General features: G+C 41.4%; 1 protein-coding gene across 5 annotated transcripts in view; it reads left to right on the top strand.

Annotated features, from left to right (window-relative positions):
• The window catches only part of LOC126178069 (polypyrimidine tract-binding protein 1), a 260,740-nt gene that overhangs the window by 20,073 nt on the left and 219,011 nt on the right, over positions 1-21,656 (top strand). For all 5 annotated transcript variants that reach the window (XM_049924505.1, XM_049924504.1, XM_049924502.1 and 2 more), the window contains exon 2: positions 20,435-20,536. In XM_049924505.1, the coding sequence (XP_049780462.1) occupies positions 20,435-20,536 (102 nt within the window). The remainder of the gene's footprint in view (positions 1-20,434; positions 20,537-21,656) is intronic.

Below are 21,656 nucleotides of genomic sequence, written 5' to 3'. Positions count from 1 at the left end.
TGAATATGCAAAAAATATATAAAAAATTAACAGGCTGTTAATGAGGAAAGAGGTGACACGAGTAATTCAGAAACTCTTTAGTTAGTATTTTCCATCACTGCTGCTGTTATATAATTGCTCAAAGTAGTGCCGATCACAGATAGGAACCTTATGAACAACGCAAGAACAAGGGTGTCAACTAGTGCTGCAGGTGGCCGGATACGAATCAATGGCTATGCTTTAGAATAACGCAAAGTTTTTATGACAATGAATCTGCGCCTACATACTACAGACAGTTCGAAAATTATGATCGCCCATGATACCTTTACTTGAGTGATGTTAATGAAAGATTAATTAGCACCGACGGGTCGAATAATTTCCTTTATTGAAGATAAGTGTGGTCTTGGCAGCCATTGTATTGTATTAAACCGGAGTCCTAGAAACGACGGAGAGGCTGCCCCTCACTGTAGCCCTCTGTGGTTCACAACCGCACAACAGGTCACAGCAGTTCATTCACACTGAAACCCGGGGTTGTTATGCGGTTCGGCCCCCAGTGGAGTCCCCTCCCCCCGTCCCCTGGGGAACATCTCATACCAGACGAGTGTAACCCCAAATGTTTGCGTGGTAATTATGGTGTACGCGTACGTGGAAACTGTGTTTGCGCAGCCATTATTGCTGACACAGTGCAGCTGAAGTGGAATAAGGGGAACCAGCCTGCATGCGCTGACGTAGATGGAAGACATTAAAAACCATCCACAGGCTGTCCAGCACACCGGACCTAGACACTAATACGCCGGGCGGATTCGCGCCGGTTACCGGCACGCCTTCCCGCTCGGGAAGCAGCACGTTAAACGGCGCGGCTAGCAGGGTGGCAGCCATAGACTGGTGTGTGTGTGTGTGTGTGTGTGTGTGTGTGCGCGCGCGCGCGCGCGCAATTCTGATAACTGCCTGTTTCGGCGAAAACTTGGTTTCACAGTATTTTTGTTGCGCCTATCTGCAACTCAGCATCTCTGCTATATGGTGAGTTGCAACTATCCTTGTATCATTCATTATTCGATTCTGGATGTTCCATAGTTTTATCGAAGGTAAGTGAGATATTGAGTATTCGGTTTGCATAAACAAAGAACTGGGGGACTCTGCATAAGTGTGTACAAAAGTCCTGCTGCTAACTTAGCCATCAGTGACTGCTAAAATAAAGAATTTCGGAATCAGTGTGCACACAAGTAGGGAACCCGCCACAGCGTACAGAGAATTAATACTCTGATGAATAACGGGTCATTCCATGGTGACTGACGTAACATTTTTCAGTGACAACAGACATTTTAACCCGTCCCTTTTGGCAACGACGATTACTTTTTCACAACCTTTATACTACACATGGTAGGTCGACTTCCAGGCTTCTTTGAGAGTTTCACAAATTGCCTATAAATACAATAGCCTATTTATAAATAAAATTTAAAAAAGTGTGACAAATGTAACATTCGCGTGGCACTTTAAAAACCAACTGATGTTGTAACAGCTTTTGTCAAGTGCCAGTGCTGTTTAGTTTCCCCCTTAATATATGACTTCGACCTCTGTACTCAGCCTTACTTCTAACCAGTTGCTTATTGCTGTGTGGCTAATTATTAGGTGGAGGCAGGAAGATTTTATCAGAAAGGTGCCGTGATAAATGTAACGTGACAAACGTAACACAATGGTCATAACTATTAACTTATTTCAAAAGAAGCTGCAGCCTTATGATTGAAGCACATGTGTAAATACAAAGCATACAGCATTGGATAAATCTCATATAGCCTCACTGAACTTGAAATGACCACGATGATTCAGTGGGCATGGTGGTGGTTGCAGATTCTTCACAATGTCACTCTTGTGATAAATAATTTGATACTTTTTGTCAGGCCATTTATATGTAGATGTGCCAGCAGAAATCATTACACACTTGAAAAGAATTAGAATCCTCAGGACCCAGTCCAACTACTTCTCCAGGATACCTCTGATTATCATACTGAACAATGCACCAGTCATGTACAGATAGTTCTATAGAATCAGAATTACCAAATGTTAGGACATTACTAAAGTCTTCACTACTTTCTTGGGGAATACTGCTATCTGAATCATCATTGCTATTATAAAGACTGACAGTGTAAAAAATTTTACACTATCGGATATGGCAACCTCATATTCTGTGTTTTCATACAACAAAACCTGCAAATTTCCTACTCGTTTCACACAATGCGCTCGCTTGATACCTTGGACAGGAGCTACATGTTTGAAAAAGTTACTCAGTTCACGTTTTTCTTCTTGCATGTCACTCTCGGCGACAAACAGTACCAGCATATTCAAATTACCAGCAACAAGAACATCATAGAACTCTCTAGCAGTCGAAATATGCTCGTTACCTTGGAGGACGCGCCTCCACACATCGTTTTGTGACGGCACCCACACCATCATGTGCGCCCTTACCATGATAAGATTCAAAAAAGTTCCAAGCAGAAAATTTTGGGCATGCTGACATAGGTGCCATGGAATACCTGTTCTTGAAATGACTGGCTGCTCCATCACTCCACTGAAGAAATGAAACAACTTGGGCAAGTTTCCATCACTGTAATTTTTTCAGCTGTCTCAAAGTGCTCTTCAAAATGTGTTATGATGGCTTTGTTGAAGATCTGTACTTCTGCAGATGTGTGACTGGTGCAATCTGAAATCACAGCGTATCACTGATGCTTGACATCCTCAGTAGAATCTGGTCGATGATGTATGACCGCAGTGTATATTGTCACAGCATAATCGTTGTTCCAGTGTGCTGCCATTACTTCATTCTGGTATCTTATACAATAGTTTTCAGCAAAGTCTGTTTGCGGTATCACACTTCCTGGCTGGAGAGAATCTTTTTGTTTCTGCAATTCTGATGCCTGTCGGAATGTTATATCTCTTGCTTCAAGAAGATTCCATTCTTGCTTCACAATTGCACCTCTTCTATCCCACTGAGTCACTTGAATCTTGCAGTTATCAAGTTCTTCAGTTGACTGTTGCACTTCGAACTCCAAGACGTCTACTAATTGTTCGGAAGGTAAGCAAAAGTGACACTTTACTATCACACAGTTTTTGTTATGCATGTCAAACATAATAGAACGTACAAAGCCATTTGTGGATGTTTCTGCACTTGGGTACAAATGGATCTGGTGAAGAAGGAATTCAAAGTTCTCACAGTATAAACAACACACTTCTTGTCTCAAAGAGCCAAACAAGTCAACATGTGGTGGACGCAGTTGGCAAAACATTGACAATCCTATTTTCAAATCAGGGTACTTTTCTTTAAACAAAAAGTGGGCCTCCTACAGACTGAACATCATCAGCCTTTTCTGCATGCTTGTCTTTTGTCTTTGTTTGTGCATCCCTGACAACTTCCACATCTTTCTTACCAGGCAGCTGGCGTGAAATTGTATCACTGCATAAGAAAACTTGCCCAAGTTGTTTCTTTTCTTCAGTGATTGCAGTTGACCTATGTCTTGACACTGTGCCACACAGAGACGCTACATAAACTTGTTGAAAATAACTTCGTTATCACTTTTCTTCGTTTTCGAGGACTGCTAGGTAAAGCTTCATTCGCTTTTCTGACAGCTCTTTGTAGTGACCGAGCACTTATGTATGCTGCTATTTCAGACGAACTTGTTGGCATTGTTGGGGATGCTGTTTCGTCAGAAGCCTGTTTTCGGCGTTCTCTCATTCTTTTCATACGGATTCTAGAAGCTTCTCTCTCCTTTTGTTGAATTTTCTTATTACCTTTCCTACTCTCTCGGAGTTTCTTCATGTTTCACGTGCTTTCTGTCTTTCCATTTCCTTCTTCTGTGGTTCCTGCTTAGCTCGACTTCTTTTCCGTTCTGCTGGTGTCATTGGAGCCATTGTGGCCAATGATGCACGTTTCAACTAATTTTCCTACCAAAAAAAGTAGGCTATTAATTGCCATAAATATTTTATGCGTTATTTTGGACACACACTAACATTCTCTCTTTGAAGTTAAATCGGAAAATTAAGCTGTTATTTCCAGTGAGGCAGATAAAATGTCGGTATAGGCAGTGACTAACGTAACAAATAATGGAGGTTACGTGAGTCACAAAATACCTGTTACGTTTGTCACGCCTCCTATAAGGGTTTGCCGGCCGAAGTGGCCGTGCGGTTCTAGGCGCTTCAGTCTGGAACCGCGGGACCGCTGCGGTCGCAGGTTCGAATCCTGCCTCGGGCATGGATGTGTGTGATGTCCTTAGGTTAGTTAGGTTTAACTAGTTCTAAGTTCTAGGGGACTATTGACCTCAGCAGTTGAGTCCTATAGTGCTCAGAGCCATTTGAGCCTATTAGGGTTTGTAGAAGCATATTACGCATCCCCTTTCTCAGTATGCTATATTGGATGTCTGTCCTAATGTTTATGGATACAATAGCTCAAAAAAGCTGAAATCACAGTACAAATGTGAAAAAATTGCGTATTTGGTGACTAACATAACACCGACGTCAAAGCTACTATGGTTATTATCTGCCCACACCATAATAGTCAATTGGTTGTGAAAACCTACATTGACAGGGGAGTTCATCATATAGCATGCCACATGTAAAATATGTTTAATATAGGAGTAAAGACTTACGTTTTAGTTCACTTAAAACTGCCAATAATGGCTTCTGCGCAAGGCACTATTACTGTTTATATTCGGGCTTCTATTGCATAGCTTGCGCTAAGTTTATTGTTGCAGTGTTGCCAAATTCAGAAACCACACATTCTGATCGTTAATATGAAATGCTACACGATTAAGTGGAAGAAAATTTTAGTTATGACAAAAATGTCGCAGTTCCGTGGAATTATCATAACAGAACAACCAGCGACCAGTAAACTCTGCACACACACATTTGCATCAAGGTTTTAATTCTGTAAGAGTTATTTGAGTGAATCGATTACTGAGACAGTGCACTTCAAAAGATAAATTATAGTTTAACGAGGCAAAGTTCAAATCTAATGATACCGTAAGTCACCAGAATTGTTTCCGACAACATTCACTTAGGCAAAGAATTGAAACTATCGGAGGCAGAGTTGTAATTTAACGCGACGCAAAGGAACCTACGCGGCTTAAAGAACCGTCAAAACGCAGTAAAACCGAACTGTGTGTAATTATCAAAATTTAACATACAAAATGTTTCATCTTCAACTCACTCAAAAAGTCTTCATACTTAATTGAAGGCAACTGTTCGTCACAAGAAGTGTGTTAATAAGTGCTGGGCTTCAATTTTTCTTTCAGTATAAGAGACACAGTAAAGTAACATTCTGCTTCGAGAATTTGATTTAGAATGACTGTAAAGTGCTATTTACTCCTTTCTGGAATTGTGCAGAATCTTATAGTTGACTAATTTCTTATCTTTTCTTTCTTAAATTATTAATTTTGACCAAATAAGGCCGTAGATGAAGATTGTCAACGGATATAGTGTTGGCAAGGTAAGATATGTTGCAGTTTAAAAAAAAAAAACTTCTCAATCCTGATCGCAGGCTTATCGGTATGCGAGAAACAGTTTATCTGCAATTAGAGATCTCGAAATCTCGCTTATTAACTCAGAGGCGTGGAAGTGGCCCAACGTACTTCGTGGATCTAGTTTGAAGAGGTAATACAGTGTGTCCACAAAGATCTTACAGCCTAACCCCACTCGCTGTCTCCCTGTCGCTATGTTTAAATGTGAAATTCGACAAATGTTAGCTACTCTGAAGGAATTAAGACAGTTTGCATCGTGCGGAGTTGTCCATCCAAAGGTCACGCAACAGGTATGTAGCAGAAAAATCGGCGGGGAATCTTAAAGTAATATAAAGTAAATGTTTTAGTGCTGAAGTAATTCTATCTCTGTGCAGTAGGATTACGTTTAATTCAGATTTTAACAACTCGAAGAGAGTGAGCTAACGGTCTGAAATTATAGTTCTCCGGAAGAGGAAGCAAGCAGCGCATAGCTACTTAGACTGGAAACCCAGCGGAACAATCCCGCTGATTGTAAAGTTGCTACGGGACACGGACGTGGTTGGCAAGCCGTCCTTAACCGTACCAGCTCCCGCGGTGGGAGCAACGCTCTGGGCTAACCAAGGCCGCAGGCTTGTCCCGCTCGTTAGCGTCACACGCGCCAGCGGCAGCGCGCCAGGTAACTCCGTCGGTTCTCGCCAGATAGCTAGCCGATCACAGCTGGGTAATTCAAATAGGTGCGCTATGCCGGGAATGCCTTTGCTCCTAGCCGTCAGCCTTGCGAGTCCCGCACGTATGCGTGCGTGTACGCACCTGCGATGTGCAGCGGAATTTATCGAAAACCTTTATCCGTGGCTTTGATTAGTGTGAATCAGTATTCTCCTTAACATTAATCCGATATTTTTTGACGGTGCATGTTGAAAGGCTGTGTTTGCCTTCCTGAACTGTTAATTTCTCTGAGGCAGGAAGACCACGTTCACGCAGGCAGCAGTAATACTTGGTGTAACCCCCGTGCAAACCACACAGCAGCGCACTGCGTTTTGAAATGTTCACGTACCAGCCATTCATGCTTGTTGTAATTAACGCTGCTGACAACGGATATAAACATTTTAAAACTTACTTTAGGTAATGCAGTACATGGGACAGGGATGAATGGCCTACAGTTGTGTTAAAATACTGCCAATAGATTTATTTTTGAGCCATTTGCAGTCTTTACTCGTCGGGTTATGTTGCCTTTAGCCCTGAAATGACATTTCAGTTTCTTCTGACGCTCCTGAAACACACACGTACTTCCAGTGAGAAGATTTCACTTTTGCAGTCGTGAGGTCAAGAGTTCGGCTTTATGCTTTGGAAGATCTAAATGCAATAATCATATCACACTGATTTCGTACTGTATGATTTTTGTGTAGTTCTTCAGATGTTGGTGTAAATGTAAGGTCAGTGTCACTGGCAGATAATTGCCCGTTTCCGGCTGTACATGCGTCGGTTCAACATAATCACTATTACTGCGTGATGGTGGTACACGCAGAACTGGCCAGTTTCTAGTCGGGACTTTAAACACATCCTCCCCTTCCTCCTCGATGAACTGCAATCCCTTGCCAGGAACTCCATGGGAAATGAAAGATGGGATTTCAGGGTATACCTCATCCTTTTCGTACTGACTCCTTTCCTCAAGGGCGCTGCCATACAGAAATAGCAATTCGATGCATGTTTTTTGGGTTCACGCCAAATGGCAAACACACACACACACACACACACACACACACACACACACACACACACAATGGAGACCATTTTACCATGCATCCAGGCATCCTTGCAGACGAACACGAGGTGCAACACGTGTGTGGAGCCCACGATTTATCTTGACCGCAAATTCGACACCCGATATTTAGGCGTATGCTTGTTTCACTACTTTATAATCTCTTTCGGCTTGAACGACGAATGATACCTGCACAAATGTAACGTTGGTTACTGCTGGTGCGGGCCATTTTTGTGAAAGCCTTCACTCGTGCAGTAACAATTCAATTTCATCTTCACATCACATCTATTCTGTGACTGCCGCCACGATACTTGCTGCAGTAACAAGCGAACTAACGCAGCAATAGAGCAGGCAGCAGTGACAAATTGCAAAATTGCGTATGGTTTCCACCTTCGACAATCCTCACGTGACGTTGGTGTGTGCACGATTTAACAGGCCTTTGCATGTAGCTTACAGGGTCCCATAAATGTGAATGTGAAACGTTAACACCTTATTTACTTGTAACCCTGAGGTAGGAGACAATTTTGACCTTGGTATTCGTCTTTAGGTAATTTAAATGTATAAAACAAGCTACTTTAGTTCTATAAAAAAGTGGGAATTTGTGGACCAGTTCTATTAGGAGATGGTAATCGTTCGGAGAACATGAAAACGTATTCCTACCACGTCAAGGCAGTGCAAATCACAGTAACGTCTTCTGTCGCAAAAATATCTTAATGTCAGTCAGTGTGATGGAAATACAGGGCACAGCAATTGTAGTGAGAGGTGAGAGATTAATGCAGACACAAAGCAATCTGTGTACATTAAGAGTAAAATTAAATCACCTAAAACTTCTAAACTGAGGAAGTTGCAACTGCAAATATAAATGTTAAGAAATACCCCAGTGGGGTTGTTTTGTACCGATATCATTCGTAAGCAGTAAGGGAAATGTTATACCAGAATTTCCGGTATATCTGTTGCTCGTAGCTGTTGTGATTAGACATTTCGGAACATGTTCGTCGGCGCATCAAGCCAGATTTCGTTAAGTTCGTGTACGCATCATTGGTGTCGCGCGCAGACGGACTTGTTTAATAATTCTTGTAATAGTTCTAGCGGAAATGTCAGACTTAACGTGCTTTCGAGAGAACTGTGCAATGTAGCTAAGCAGTAAGCTGCTAGCCCTATCGTCCGCTGTCCCCACGTCCCGTGGGTGGTAAGACTGAGGTTCCAACTGCTCACGCTTGCACGGGAATGCGTACACCACAGAGCCCCCCCCCCCCCCCCCCGCCCGTCTCTCTCTCTCTCTCTCTCTCTCTCTCTCTCTCTCTCTCTCTCTCTCTCGTAAACAAACACAGCCAGGATGCAAAGCCAGCAGAGGCGGGAATGCGGTTGCCGGCAGGACTGAACGAACAGTAGCAAACAAGTTTCGAGCCACCTGATGCATTGGTTAACGTACTAAACTTTTATGTCTACTTCCGTCTATCCAGATTTAGGATTTAATTCTACATTAACCACTAAACGCGAATGCTGGACGATTCGTTTTAAAAGAACATTGCCGATTTCAGGGCCCGACTGTCCCGTATTCGTGCTTGTTCTACCACTTAAAGAACTTGTTGTCGTTGCATGAGTAACCTGTACAGTTGTGCTGCCTCCACCGCATATAGAGCTGGGAAAATGGGAATGAGGGTGGGACCGTCCGTAGGCATTCGGGCAGTCATGTTTTCCTCGATGCACTCGCAAATGGAATAAGACTGCCTCATACAGACGCGAATTACCGAAGCACTGTATACCGGCACTCGGAGTATATTGTTTGTCGTAGACGTTGAAGAGGACGCAAAAACCATCTTCTTCCTTTTGTAATTTGAAAAGCGTATGATGTATACGACGGAACACGTACTCATCACTATTCAGATTGATGTCTTCGTCAATTTGACAAGTGATCAGTGCACATTCCACGGTATACTTACCATTGTTGCAATACAATTAACGATTTACGACGTTACCTCACAGTTTTCTACTGCTGAGCTGCTCTTCAAAACAGCATCCTATACGAGCAAACCAGCTGCGTCTTTACCTGTGATTTCTCTTATTGTAGGTACATGCAGGGATGCTTTAAAAAAAGAAATGGCTCAATGCAGTCATAGGGTCGAATTGCGGAGTCTGCTTTCATGACTAATAAACTGTAGCTGTGATCCTGCAGTCAAGTAGTAGAGATATCGGCCAAGATTACGAGTTAATGAAATACATATAAATACAAAATAAAAGTGAAATTAATAATTGAATAGCAGGGTTCTGTTCCAACGTCTATAATTCATGTGGATAACAATTTATATTGAATGTTTATTCAGAAAGGGACATATCAAATAAACAAGTCCTATGATATTCAGGTCAGATATAGACGGAAAATACCCTTATCAAATGCAGTATAGTTACGTTGAGCCGCGTTGAATGGCAGCAAAATCCCCAAATTAAATTGTAATCAGAGATACACGATAACTGAAGACCATTGCGTGATCACTATACATGAAGTATTCACCAGCTCAAAACAGTTAACATGATGATACTAATACATACGATACAAAGAATAGTAACTCGTTCTCGATCCTCACTTCCTTTATACAATCGGATAAAGTTAGTCCTACACAGGTGCACGTTGACCCATCGAAATTCAATGCCCCCTTTCAGAAGTCAAAGTATGGTAGCGGCAGTTTACCGCCCAGAATCTGTCGGCCACACGACCGAATAAAACACTAATTGCAGGCATGTCTGCTTTGAAGAACAAACTTAAATGTTTCTCCAGAATCGCTCCCGTGATCCCTTCACCCGGAAGGCCAGTCTCCTCTGGAGTCCCTATTGTTCCGGTACTGTCTGCGTTTCCATTAGCTGAAGGGTGTCTCCCACCAACGTACATCGTTCTAACCTTCTAGACACAGAATTTGTCTTAAATGACTACTTTCCAGACTAATATATTAAAACAATGTATTTAAAGAAATATAAAACATTGTCACACTAAGACCATTCACAATAAATGCAAAGATTTGTCGACAAATACGGTAAGTAGGTATTCTCGCACAGGTGAGCTTGTGATGAACGTCGTTAAATATTGTTTAAATTGTTATTTAGGCCTGCTTGACAGGAGCATCTTCCGCCACTCTTACAAAGGTAGTGTCAGCTAACACATGAGATTTAGCACCTCTTAAAGTACCATGATTTTCTATTATCAGTGGTGGTTAATATTTGAATAAAGTTACTGGAGAAATAGTAAACTGTTCAATACATAAATACAGAAGACAGTGTGTTATTAATGCTGTATTCATTTTCCGTGTAATTTTTGAGGATGCGATGTTCTGACATACTTGCATAATAAAAAATATAAACTTAATAAATCAAATAATACACAGATGTGTAGCCTTAAAGGATAATACCTATAGTGCAATGCTGTCACACGAAGCGTTTCCTTCTTTATAGACAATGAAAGGCACACATATAAAACAAAAGTAATAAATATTACAAAGAAAAATGCTATGGCCACCCACATGAATATGCTTAGACTAGAGTGTTGCCGAGATACGCACATGCCCGTGCGAGCGAATAGTGTAGCAACAACAGCTTTAGAAGTAGGTGTAGTTACAGTTAGTCGTCGAAGTTTTTCTGAGAATGCCAGTAACATGTCTGGTAATATTAGCTGGAAGTTACTTCAGTTAATTCCTCTTATTTTTAATTCGTTTCAATGTTTTATTTCTAAATTAATATTACCAGTGGTTGCAGTTAACATAACTTAATTACCGTATACATAACAAAAGCACTTTGTCACCATGATCATTGAATATGTTACAACTATTCAAGAGTTTCCAGATAACAGGTCTAACAGTCATGGCAGTATATTGTTACACTTGGCCCTTTCGAAAGTGCTTTCAACAACTGAGGCGAGGTGGACATACTTGTACGCCTATTTGGTTACCACGGACTCCATTCTGCGGCGAACAGACCCAATAGGCCTCTGGTACAATACGCGTCATACGAATATCCAAAGACATTTGTATATTTGGGACATAGGTCAATTCTGTTCTGATCTTGAACAATAAGTGGTAAGAACGATCGCCCTTTTGAACATATGGTATTTCTCCGATTTGCTGTGATTATTCAATTGGCGCAGTTTGTGTGTGCACCCCATCCCCCAGTCACGCGTCCTAAAACTCGGCAGCTATCATTGCAATTCAGGTTATGGGAAGCTGAAATAGGAACAGTAATCGTAGCTACGGAAAAAAGAGAAGCTACCTGTGGTTCTTATTGTCGGTATCGTTTGATCTGCTCCGTTGAAGAAGAATGATTAAAACACTTTTTAGTAAGATCACACGCTAGACTTTTTAGTAAGATCACACGCTAGACTTTTTAGTAAGATCACACGCTAGACTTTTTAGTAAGATCACACGCTAGACTTTTTAGTAAGATCACACGCTAGACTTTTTAGTAAGATCACACGCTACTAGAACGAGTATATTAATTTTCGTTTTTTTTTTCTTTTTATCTACACGTATTGTAGTGATTAACCTGGGTTGTCTATATTCACAATGGCTAAGTCTGAAATGAGATGTACCAAGCGGCAGTAATGACCGTGTGTCCCTGTTGTGGCATATTTCACAAAAAGCAACAGGACTCCAAAAGCGGTGTCGTCCAGGACACCTTTATAACTCACTCGTACAGTGTTACAGCCCTGAAATAGGCGTTACATAACAATCACCAAACGTTTTCGAAAGCCGTATTTCATTAGATCAGCAAATGGCAAATGTGGGTGGTTGCCATCTCAAAACCTGTTTTATAGTCATGTACTGTAGTTCCTATGTTACGGCACAGATTGTCATCGTGAGGTAGGGAGACAAATGCCGTTTTTGTACTCTCAACACCTAACGCTGACCCATAGAAGCAGCTCTTGTACAAGTAAATGGGATTTCTTGTCTGTAACAGAGCGACTGCCTTCAGCGCTGAGTGGCTGTCGGAGGTAGAGATATCCGGTTACTTGTGTGTACGTCCAAACGTATGTCCACTAGACAGCCGGATATATTAATGATTTGTTCGTAGATGACAATTGTTGTGCAGGTCTTGTAAGTCGTCACGTCGATGTTGTGGATGCAGTCCGTTGCACGCAGTCGGTGACGTAACAGCATCAATGTCAGACGATTAAGATATCCTTCGATTAGAAAATAAAAATGTTGAGTAAATACAGCGAACCAGTCACAACAGAAGGTAGTTTTATTCAAACTTTGCCAACAGTTTCGACGGATGCAAACAAGTCTTCTTCGGAAATACTTGTAAATAAAAAAAAAACTTCGAAATTTAACTTATTAAAAGATAGGGCGGGACTACGTCAGATCATTGTTATGGGGTAATCACAAAATCTCTGGATATGTTAGGGAAAGCAGATACGTAATGGCGAAATGATTAATTTTCAGGCATTTAAATTATGCAGATAAGGATGTTCTACTTGTGACGCCATAAAATGCATAAGTGTACAGGGCTGTCGCAAATACAAATAAACTTGGCAAATTTTTGTAGATGCCTTGTACCCTACCTCACGTCTTAAACGCTAAGTACGTTCACGTCGATGTCATCGTCTCCTTCTACAAAGCTGGAAATCGCAGTTTGACTATAACTTCAGCGATGGGGAGCGCACGCAATATGTTCTGTTAGGCTTAAACGAAAATTAATATACTCGTTCTAGTAGCGTGTGATCTTACTAAAGTCTTTCAATCATCCTTTTCAACGGAGCAGATCAAACGATACCTCGTGATAGCGTTCGCAGGAAGTAAGTATACTCGTAGTGCATGTCACCACGCCGCCTGAAAAGCTTTTCTTCTTTTCTCAGTCGATGTGTCTAAAGTAATTTTGTCAATGAACTAATTTTTAGACGACCATATGAATGGGATAACTAAGAACAGGATCTGACACGAATACTTGTCGGTGCTATTCTACTATGAGTAACCTAAGTTTTTCAAGTGGAGGGAACATTGAATTTTTCAAGCATTTGCGATGAAGGTCCCAGGCTGTTTTTCAAAGTGGGGAGTCCTTAGTACATCTGCCTAGAGATATTGGGCGAGTGAAAGGTCAGTATTTTGTGTTAATAAGTGGGTGTGGAATGAGAAATGTCGAAGTTTGTCAGATCAGTTTCCAAAACTAAAATTAGAACATTTGCTTACGTTGCCCAAAACTACAGAGCAAATCTTGTAAACAGTTATTTCTAGGGGAAACTCGTTAAGGAAAAAGAAACCTAATTATTTGTTCGAAAACTTCGTTGTTTCCCGGGAGCTAGTAATATAGTAAAGATTTCTCTCTGATTCATAATATTAATCTTATGCCTGCAATCCGCCCATCAAATGGGCGAAGTGAATATTTTGTCCTTACTGAAAACACAAAAATTACCAGCTATCTTGTTTGGACGTGACTAATAATGACTTGTTTCGCGATTAAAATAGCGCATAAGGCACGGCGGCTGCCTACCGACACTTGACGGTTCCCGGAGCCCGGTCAATAATTAAACAGGTAATAATCGTGGCCCGCCGGCGTACACAGGAAGGTGATTTACGGGGGCGATAAAACGGAAATAGAGCGGTCTCCGGAGTCCCGGAGGTGTCGGGGCGGCTCAAAAAGCAGCTGGGAGTGTCCGCTGCCGCCGCAGCAGCAGCACGCAGGTGCGCCAAAGCCTCGGTAATTGATTTTGGCGTCCACTTGTTATCGTAGTGCATGGCCGAGCTGCCGCATCAGGTGCTCCGCTTAAGTCCTCTGCTAAGCTCCTCTCTGCCTGTGATTTGTGAACTGCCCCTCCCTCAGCGAACGAGTGTGCCCCCTTGGTTCCCGCACGAATAACTACCTAATTTGTTCCCTCTACTTCATGTGCGTTATTACGGAGCGGGAAACGTGACGGGAGATACTTCTTATATTAAAAGCACGGGCGGAGGACTGTTTCAGATGGTAATATTCTGAATTAAAGATAATGCAAAATTTTATGCTCATAGCAGGTAAGACTTCTGACTTCGTAGAATCCTTGACGGAAAAGCGTTGTCAAGTGGTATTTTTATTTGCGTTTGTTTACGCTTGAAATTCAACGTGATGGCAGAGAACTCAATTTTTTCGATGAGTTGTTTCAGCTTGCTGTTGTTAAAGGCTACAACGTCTGCTACAATCCAGTTCACGAAAGTTGTAAATAATTACTTCATCTCGGAAAGAGAATAATACTGATATCAGTTATGATATAAAAGTCTGATAAATAGCACACGTAAATTTATGAGAAAGTTGAAACTTTCTTCTGGATAAAGCTTTTTGTTTCCGAAGTTGTAGTATTAAACTGCGTACTTACTGATAGACTTTTGGGACTTAATATGTAAATAGTAAACATCTAATCATATCTAAATAGAAATTAGGATGGTGAACATTTATCTAAATAGAAATTAGGATGGTGAACATTAAGTCGTATCCTGATACGATGTAACAAGTTTAACAACAGTACTGATTAGATATAAAATAAGATTTACAATTAGAGTATACGAAAACGTTTCAACAAGGCAAAAATGGAACGCAGGATACACACTGGTAGTAACTGTAGGAGTTAAAGGTGGGGAACATATTGCTTAACATGCAGTTATAATATAGTTTGACCACACTGCGAAAACAATTGCACTGTTGTAACTGAGTACACATCCACGGAAGTGAAATTACTGCCAAAACTAAATCGAACTATTTAGTTTTGTTGAGTTGCTTTTCTATGCTTCCAACATTTGTTTTGTGAAAGAGACGTCGATGAGTTCTAATTAAAGATAAGTAATTGCACTAGGGGGAGTAATCACCCATTGAAAGCGAGGCTTTGATTGGTAACAGATTGATTTGAACGAATTTGTTTTCCCTTTTAATGTAAATTGTTTCCGCAGAATGAAATGAAATGCAAACATTTGTTTTCTGTAATTAACAGAATGTTCAGTGTACTTAAATACCCGTTTATGAGGCCCTATTTGTTTTAATTCCATCGTTCGGTTATTGTGTGTCATAGGCGACTGCTTGATAAGATACACCTGCCCTTACACGAATTTTGGTTTGAGTACCTGCTTTAATGGACGTAATGGTGTTGTTGATACCACTCCTTCGTCCGATCATTGAACGGACTTTCCCCGACAGCTGAAAGTGGACGTCCATCCAAAGTGCTTTTTGTCGTTTTACACGTACAGAATTCATAAGTAAAAGAAATAAAAATTTCACGGAAATCATTTCACTTTTCATGTCATTGCGCTACATTTTCATTGGGGAGACACTGTGTTTCCGTCAACAGCAACATTTCACCTGTTCCGAAGTTTGTCTTATGCATTGTACATAATTGTGCAGGTCCATGATGGGCATTGCTTCATTTGTGTCCATTGTTACGAATTTGAGCAAATTTTATCAACCGTCTTATTCCTAGATTATATGTGTAAAAATGTGTAATGCATGTAGCAATGTCGAATGTAATATGCACCTATTACTCGCGTTTTTTCTGTCCTAAAGCCTGTATCGCTGCCTGTCGCGGGTGTTTGTATATGTGATCAAGTGTTTGAATTAATTTATATGTTTCCTCAGTTTGCGCCTGTTAATGACATTAACAGACTTGGATGCCTAAGAGTATAAAGTACCTGTGACGTGCCTACCTGGTCCAAGGCTCGACTGTAATCTGCCTTAGTCGCTATCTTCAGCACCGTAGAAATATAAAATCACGATTTGAATAAAAAGTCTAAAACATAGCAAGTGCATTTCCATTAACTGTTAAGTTATGGAAACAAAACTATCAAGAATATGTGTGACTTCATACCATTAGATCCACGACATGACAGTTACAGAACCCACAAAGCAACAATTACAGAAACTTGGCAGAGAAGTTGCTGACAGGTTATGTACTCAGTCATGTTCACTGATATACAGTGTCAGTGATGATCTATAGTATCCGCCGTTCTTTATACAAGGTCTCACTGCATGCGATCAGGTAATCTTCTGCCAGAATTTGGAAGTGCAGATACTTGAAGGATGGACATCATTTCGCAATATAAAACTCACTACTGATGAAGCGACCCTGTTCAGTTTATCCTAAATATCCTGAAGCTGAGGTATGGTATATCTCATTAGTTTATCCGTTAGGGCGTTCAGCTGTGCGGCAATTCAAGCTTGTAGTCACGACGACACCGCCTTAACAGATATGCGCCCCTCACTGGAAAATTGGAAGAAGCTATAATCATCCGAAAAAATTGGATTTTGGCACAGTGTACAACGGTGGCGTGTATATTACACTCTAATGCCTTAAGAGACAAGGATGCCGTACCTATGTGTAAGTCATCTCATTACCCCCATCGTTTGGGGTCATTCATGCAACTCAGAATTTCCAGCAATGTTAGTGTACTCACTGGTATACACAGTCCGTTAAAAAAGCGACGTCAGCCCAGTAACTAAGGCGGTAGCTTGAACTAATAAGTGTAAACAACAAATGCGCATTCGATTTACAGTGAGTTCTGAACAGGCAGTTCAAGTAGTGGACGTACGGCCGTAGTGTCAGCGTTGTCACAAATGAGATGGAACATTTTTCCCTCACGCCGTGACTGTCGAACAAACAACGCGTCGATGCTGCCGCGTTTTGATTGAAACGCAAAACGTGGACAATTCTTTTGTGGTTAAAAATCACGGATGAGGAGACTTAGTGTTGTCAGTAACATTCTACCATAAAACGACAGAGGGCAGAATACACATAAATGGTCAACGCCCGGACGAAATACGACATTTAAGCTATTGTGGCGTGCGAATTGATCATCCCAAAGAAGGACCTTCCTGACAGTTCAAATGGTTGTATGAACTCAATATTTCTCTATTTTATATTGATCCAATGTTGAAAATATTTAGTCTGATGTTAGTAAAACGTTTTTCTGTATACGTCCCACTGGCGAAAGTACAGAGTGCTCACCATGTCAGTAGGACACGGAAACTCATCTTCATTTCTTACCCATTAAATTTTTATACAGTTTAAACGATTTTACATCGCCGACACACCAACAATCGGAGCACAAGTACATTACAGCGTGTAGCAGTGAGCACGAGACTGCTAATCAGATTACCGCTGGCATCATGTATGCAAATTACAAGGGAAAGGATCAATTAGCCGCTGCCTCATGTTAGCTACAGCAAGTCTGCACCAATGCAGTACTTCTGTTAAGTAGCTGTGATTGGATTTGATTCAGCAGTTTCGTGGATTTGGCAGCATTTTGTCGAGCTGTGGTATTGTATCGCTTTTCTTCACTCTCATTCTTGGGGCGTGTATATTATTGCAGTTTGTTGATTTGGTGTGCAAGAATTTTTGAGGACTTCACCGTTAGCAGTTCCTGCGCTAGGTTTAGGTGAAGTCATTGTTTGACCATCAGATTGAACTTTTTGCTGTCGTAGAGATCAATGGAAATATATTCTCAGTGTCAAGAGTAAAAATTACACCATTAGAAGTTGTATAGCTTGTAATACCTACAGCTAGAGTATCATTTAACGTGCTTATCATACCTAAAGTTTTCTATAGATTTGAGAGCACATTCGATACTTCCATGCAATGTAACGCAAGAGCAAGAAATGGTCAGTACTATGTAAATTTAAAATCCAGCGCGCAAGGGAATTTTTTTCAGGCCGATAAAGATGCTTCAGTAAATTTAAGCGTAACGCCAAACACACACTGTACACACACGATCTCAGTATTAATATAACAGTGGTAACACTGGACATAAAGGAAAATATAGAGCTCTCCGGAAAATAGTTCATTGGTATTTTAATAGCAAGTTGGCAGCTATCTTGCCGTTGGATAAAACGTACTTGGAACTGTTGCTGCTGCACAATACTTGATATACCGCCAGGCATTCGTTTGACGAAGGAAACCGATGCTACTTCTCTAAATGCTTTTGAATGTTTTTACTCGTAGAAAAGTTCTGTTTTGCAAAATAAGTAGTGGTGAATAACACGCATTGAACCAAGATTTCGATATTCAGATTTTTGTGGTACAGCCTTATAAAAATGTATGTTGATACTCCGATTTATACTCTCTAAACATGCTTCGTTGCAGCAGAAACTTTGGTAGTGTCGGTTTACTAATTTTTAACGTCTAATTCACTCATGAATATGCAGAACACGCAGGTAAAGGTTGTAAGTCGTGGGCTTTTTCATTATAATTTTAATTCGGATAGCGGCTATGTTAATGACCAAGAGGCACGCATATGCTATTGCCTGTGTGAACAAAGGATCTTGTATAGACTGGTGGTAGAGCTAAGCTTCTGTCTCTCGTTGCAAATACAACAGTGTTTATCAAATTTTAAGATACTTCTAGGATATTAGTGTTGCCAATTCCAGTTCTTCACAGATCTGTGTTGAGGACAGAATGTTATAAGAAATGATTTTCGCTGTGAATATTTCTTAAAATTCCCTTGTTACCACGATATTTTCCGCTAGGTGCAGAACTGTTTATAACGCCGTTTTTGGTATCCCATCACACGTCTCAATACAAAGCGAATTAGAGATGTTTCATGAACAGTAGTGTTTCCCGACTCTGTCTAGCAATTGGTGGGCGCAGGAGCATTGGGCGAGCCATGGACGTTGAACATATTACGAGGTGCATTAAAGTTCTAAGGCATCCGATTTTTTTTCTCCGGGCTGGAAAGAGATAGAAACATGCGCATTGTTTCAAAATGAGGCCGCGTTCATTGTCAATACGTCCCAGAGATGGCAGCACCGTACGGCAGATGGAATTTTACCGCCAGCGGCGAGAATGAGAACTGTTTTTAATTCTTAAAATGGGGTCGTTTTCCTTACTTGACAGCGTGCAATCATTAGTTTGCTGAATTTGCGTGGTGTGAAACCAATTGAAATTCATTGACAGTTGAAGGAGACATGTGGTGATGAAGTTATGGATGTGTCGAAGTGCGTTCGTGGATGCGACAGTTTAATGAAGGCAGAACATCGTGTGACAACAAACCGAAACAACCTCGGGCTCGCACAAGCCGGTCTGACGACATGATCGAGAAAGTGGAGAGAATTGTTTTGGGGAATCGCCGAATGACTGTTGAACAGATCGCCTCCAGAGTTGGCATTTCTGTGGGTTCTGTGCACACAATCCTGCATGACGACCTGAAAATGCGAAAAGTGGCATCCAGGTGGGTGCCACGAATGCTGACTGACGACCACATGGCTGCCCGTGTGGCATGTTGCCAAGCAATGTTGACGCGCAACGACAGCACGAATGGGACTTCCTTTTCGTCGGTTGTGACAATGGATGAGTCGTGGATGCCATTTTTCAATCCAGAAACAAAGCGACAGTCAGCTCAATGGAAGCACACAGATTCACCGCCACCAAAAAAATTTTGGGTAACCGCCAGTGCTGAAAAAATGGTGTCCCCATGTTCTGGGACAGCGAGGGCGTAATCCTTACCCATTGCGTTCCAAAGGGCACTACGGTAACAGGTGCATCCTACGAAAATGTTTTGAAGAACAAATTCCTTCCTGCACTGCAACAAAAACGTCCGGGACGGGCTGCGCGGGTGCTATTTCACCAAGACAACGCACCCGAACATCGTGCTAACGTTACGCAACAGTTTCTTCGTGATAACAACTTTGAAGTGATTCCTCATGCTCCCTACTCACCTGACCTGGCTCCTTGTGACTTGGCTTTTTCCAACAATGAAAGACTCTCCGTGGCCGCACATTCACCAGCCGTGCTGCAATTGCCTCAGCGATTTTCCAGTGGTCAAAACAGACTCCCAAAGAAGCCTTCGCCGCTGCCATGGAATCATGGCGTCAGCGTTGTGAAAAATGTGTACGTCCGCAGCGCGATTACGTCGAGAAGTAACGCCAGTTTCATCGATTTCGGGTGAGTAGTTAATTAGAAAAAAAATCTGAGGCCTTACAACTTGAATGCACCTCGTAGTATACATCATCTTGACGGCGAATAAGCTGCTCAGTAACAATTAAGGTTTCTCGTTGTTATTCAGGCTTCCTGCGTCTTCCTCTTTGAAACACGTTGCAGGAAGATGCGTCAGCGCCATATTGGCTGTTGAATCTTTATAGCCAACTCATCTGTCGCCTTTAGCGCCGTTAGTCCACTTGTAATGATACAGAATTATGAGACTAAAAATTCAATCGCTGTGTGTGTGTGTGTGTGTGTGTGTGTGTGTGTTTGCATATTTTGTAACACTGTTTTTTGTTACAGCGAGGCTCCGACGACCTCTTGTCGCAGACGGGCGCAGTGAGCAATGGCTCAGTAATGAGTCCGCAGCCAAATCATGCGGACAACAACAATGACGCCAAGAAGGTAAGAAACTGAATTTAGTATCCAGATACAAAAAGGTCGCATGATAACAAATAGCCACTTAGTATTTAAGACGTGGTATTTTCAGTCATCAGCGAAATGCGCTCTATTGCGACGTCGTAAGTATGCAAGTGCAGCGTAGGGAGTAGAGAATAAAATACACCCTTTGGCGGAGTTCGGATCCACACATTTCGTTTTTAATTCTCATAAGATTTTTTCACAGCAGATAGTATTCGGTTTCATTTGAGCCTTTAGATGTCCTAGTCACACTATTGTGTGTAAGGATTGCCCGTAGAAATTGTTTGCGTAAAAACAAAATGATTTCAATTAGGTTTTATTATGCGCATATGAAAGTATTCCCTGTTCGTTGCATCTGCTTATCGAAGACGGATTAGTGAGCAGTCATTACATCCCAGTGCTTATTGAAGGCACTTTCGACACAAGGGTCGAAGGAAAGAAGGCACAAATACGTAGAAAAAAAAGTGCGGCAGTCAAAGCATCCATTGTGTAAAAGACAGCCGCTAAACAGAAGGGATGTTAAACTAAGAAATTGCACACATTACCGATAAGAAAGCATAACCATTCAACTCAGATATATAAAGGTATACCGAGCGTTTTGTAAATTAGCTTCTCTTCAAATCCTAATCGTGTCTCACTGATTTATTAGCGTCGCTTGTAACAACTTTCGTCACCAGATAGACATAAAAATGCTAGTGTGGCTGCCCACCGATGACTTGCTTCGTTTTTTGTATGTATGTACGCCATGTATGGACGCCTAAATGTTTCCGTCTGACCAGAATTGTCAGTTTTCGATGCATACTAATCGAAGACAGCCTGTACACGGTATGGTTAAATGCTTAACTGTACTGTCCAGGGAAACTTGCGAAAAAAAGTTTTAATTTTAGTTCCTTTTTTGTGTGATTTGTCTGGCATTATACACGTGGAAATCTTTATGAAGAGGGAAGTGAATGTAAAATATGTTAGCGTTGCTTCCGGACACCTAAACGCTAAGTGCAGGGGAGACGTGTGTAGTTGAATGGTGTAAGAATATTGTATGTAATGTCATATGTATTATGACGTGCAATAGTATTGGAGTACTGTTGGTAACATGTACACAATTGCC

The sequence above is a fragment of the Schistocerca cancellata genome, chromosome 1 (genome assembly GCF_023864275.1).
Source record: "Schistocerca cancellata isolate TAMUIC-IGC-003103 chromosome 1, iqSchCanc2.1, whole genome shotgun sequence".
Lineage (NCBI taxonomy): Eukaryota > Metazoa > Arthropoda > Insecta > Orthoptera > Acrididae > Schistocerca > Schistocerca cancellata.
This window is presented reverse-complemented; position numbering and strand designations above follow the sequence as displayed.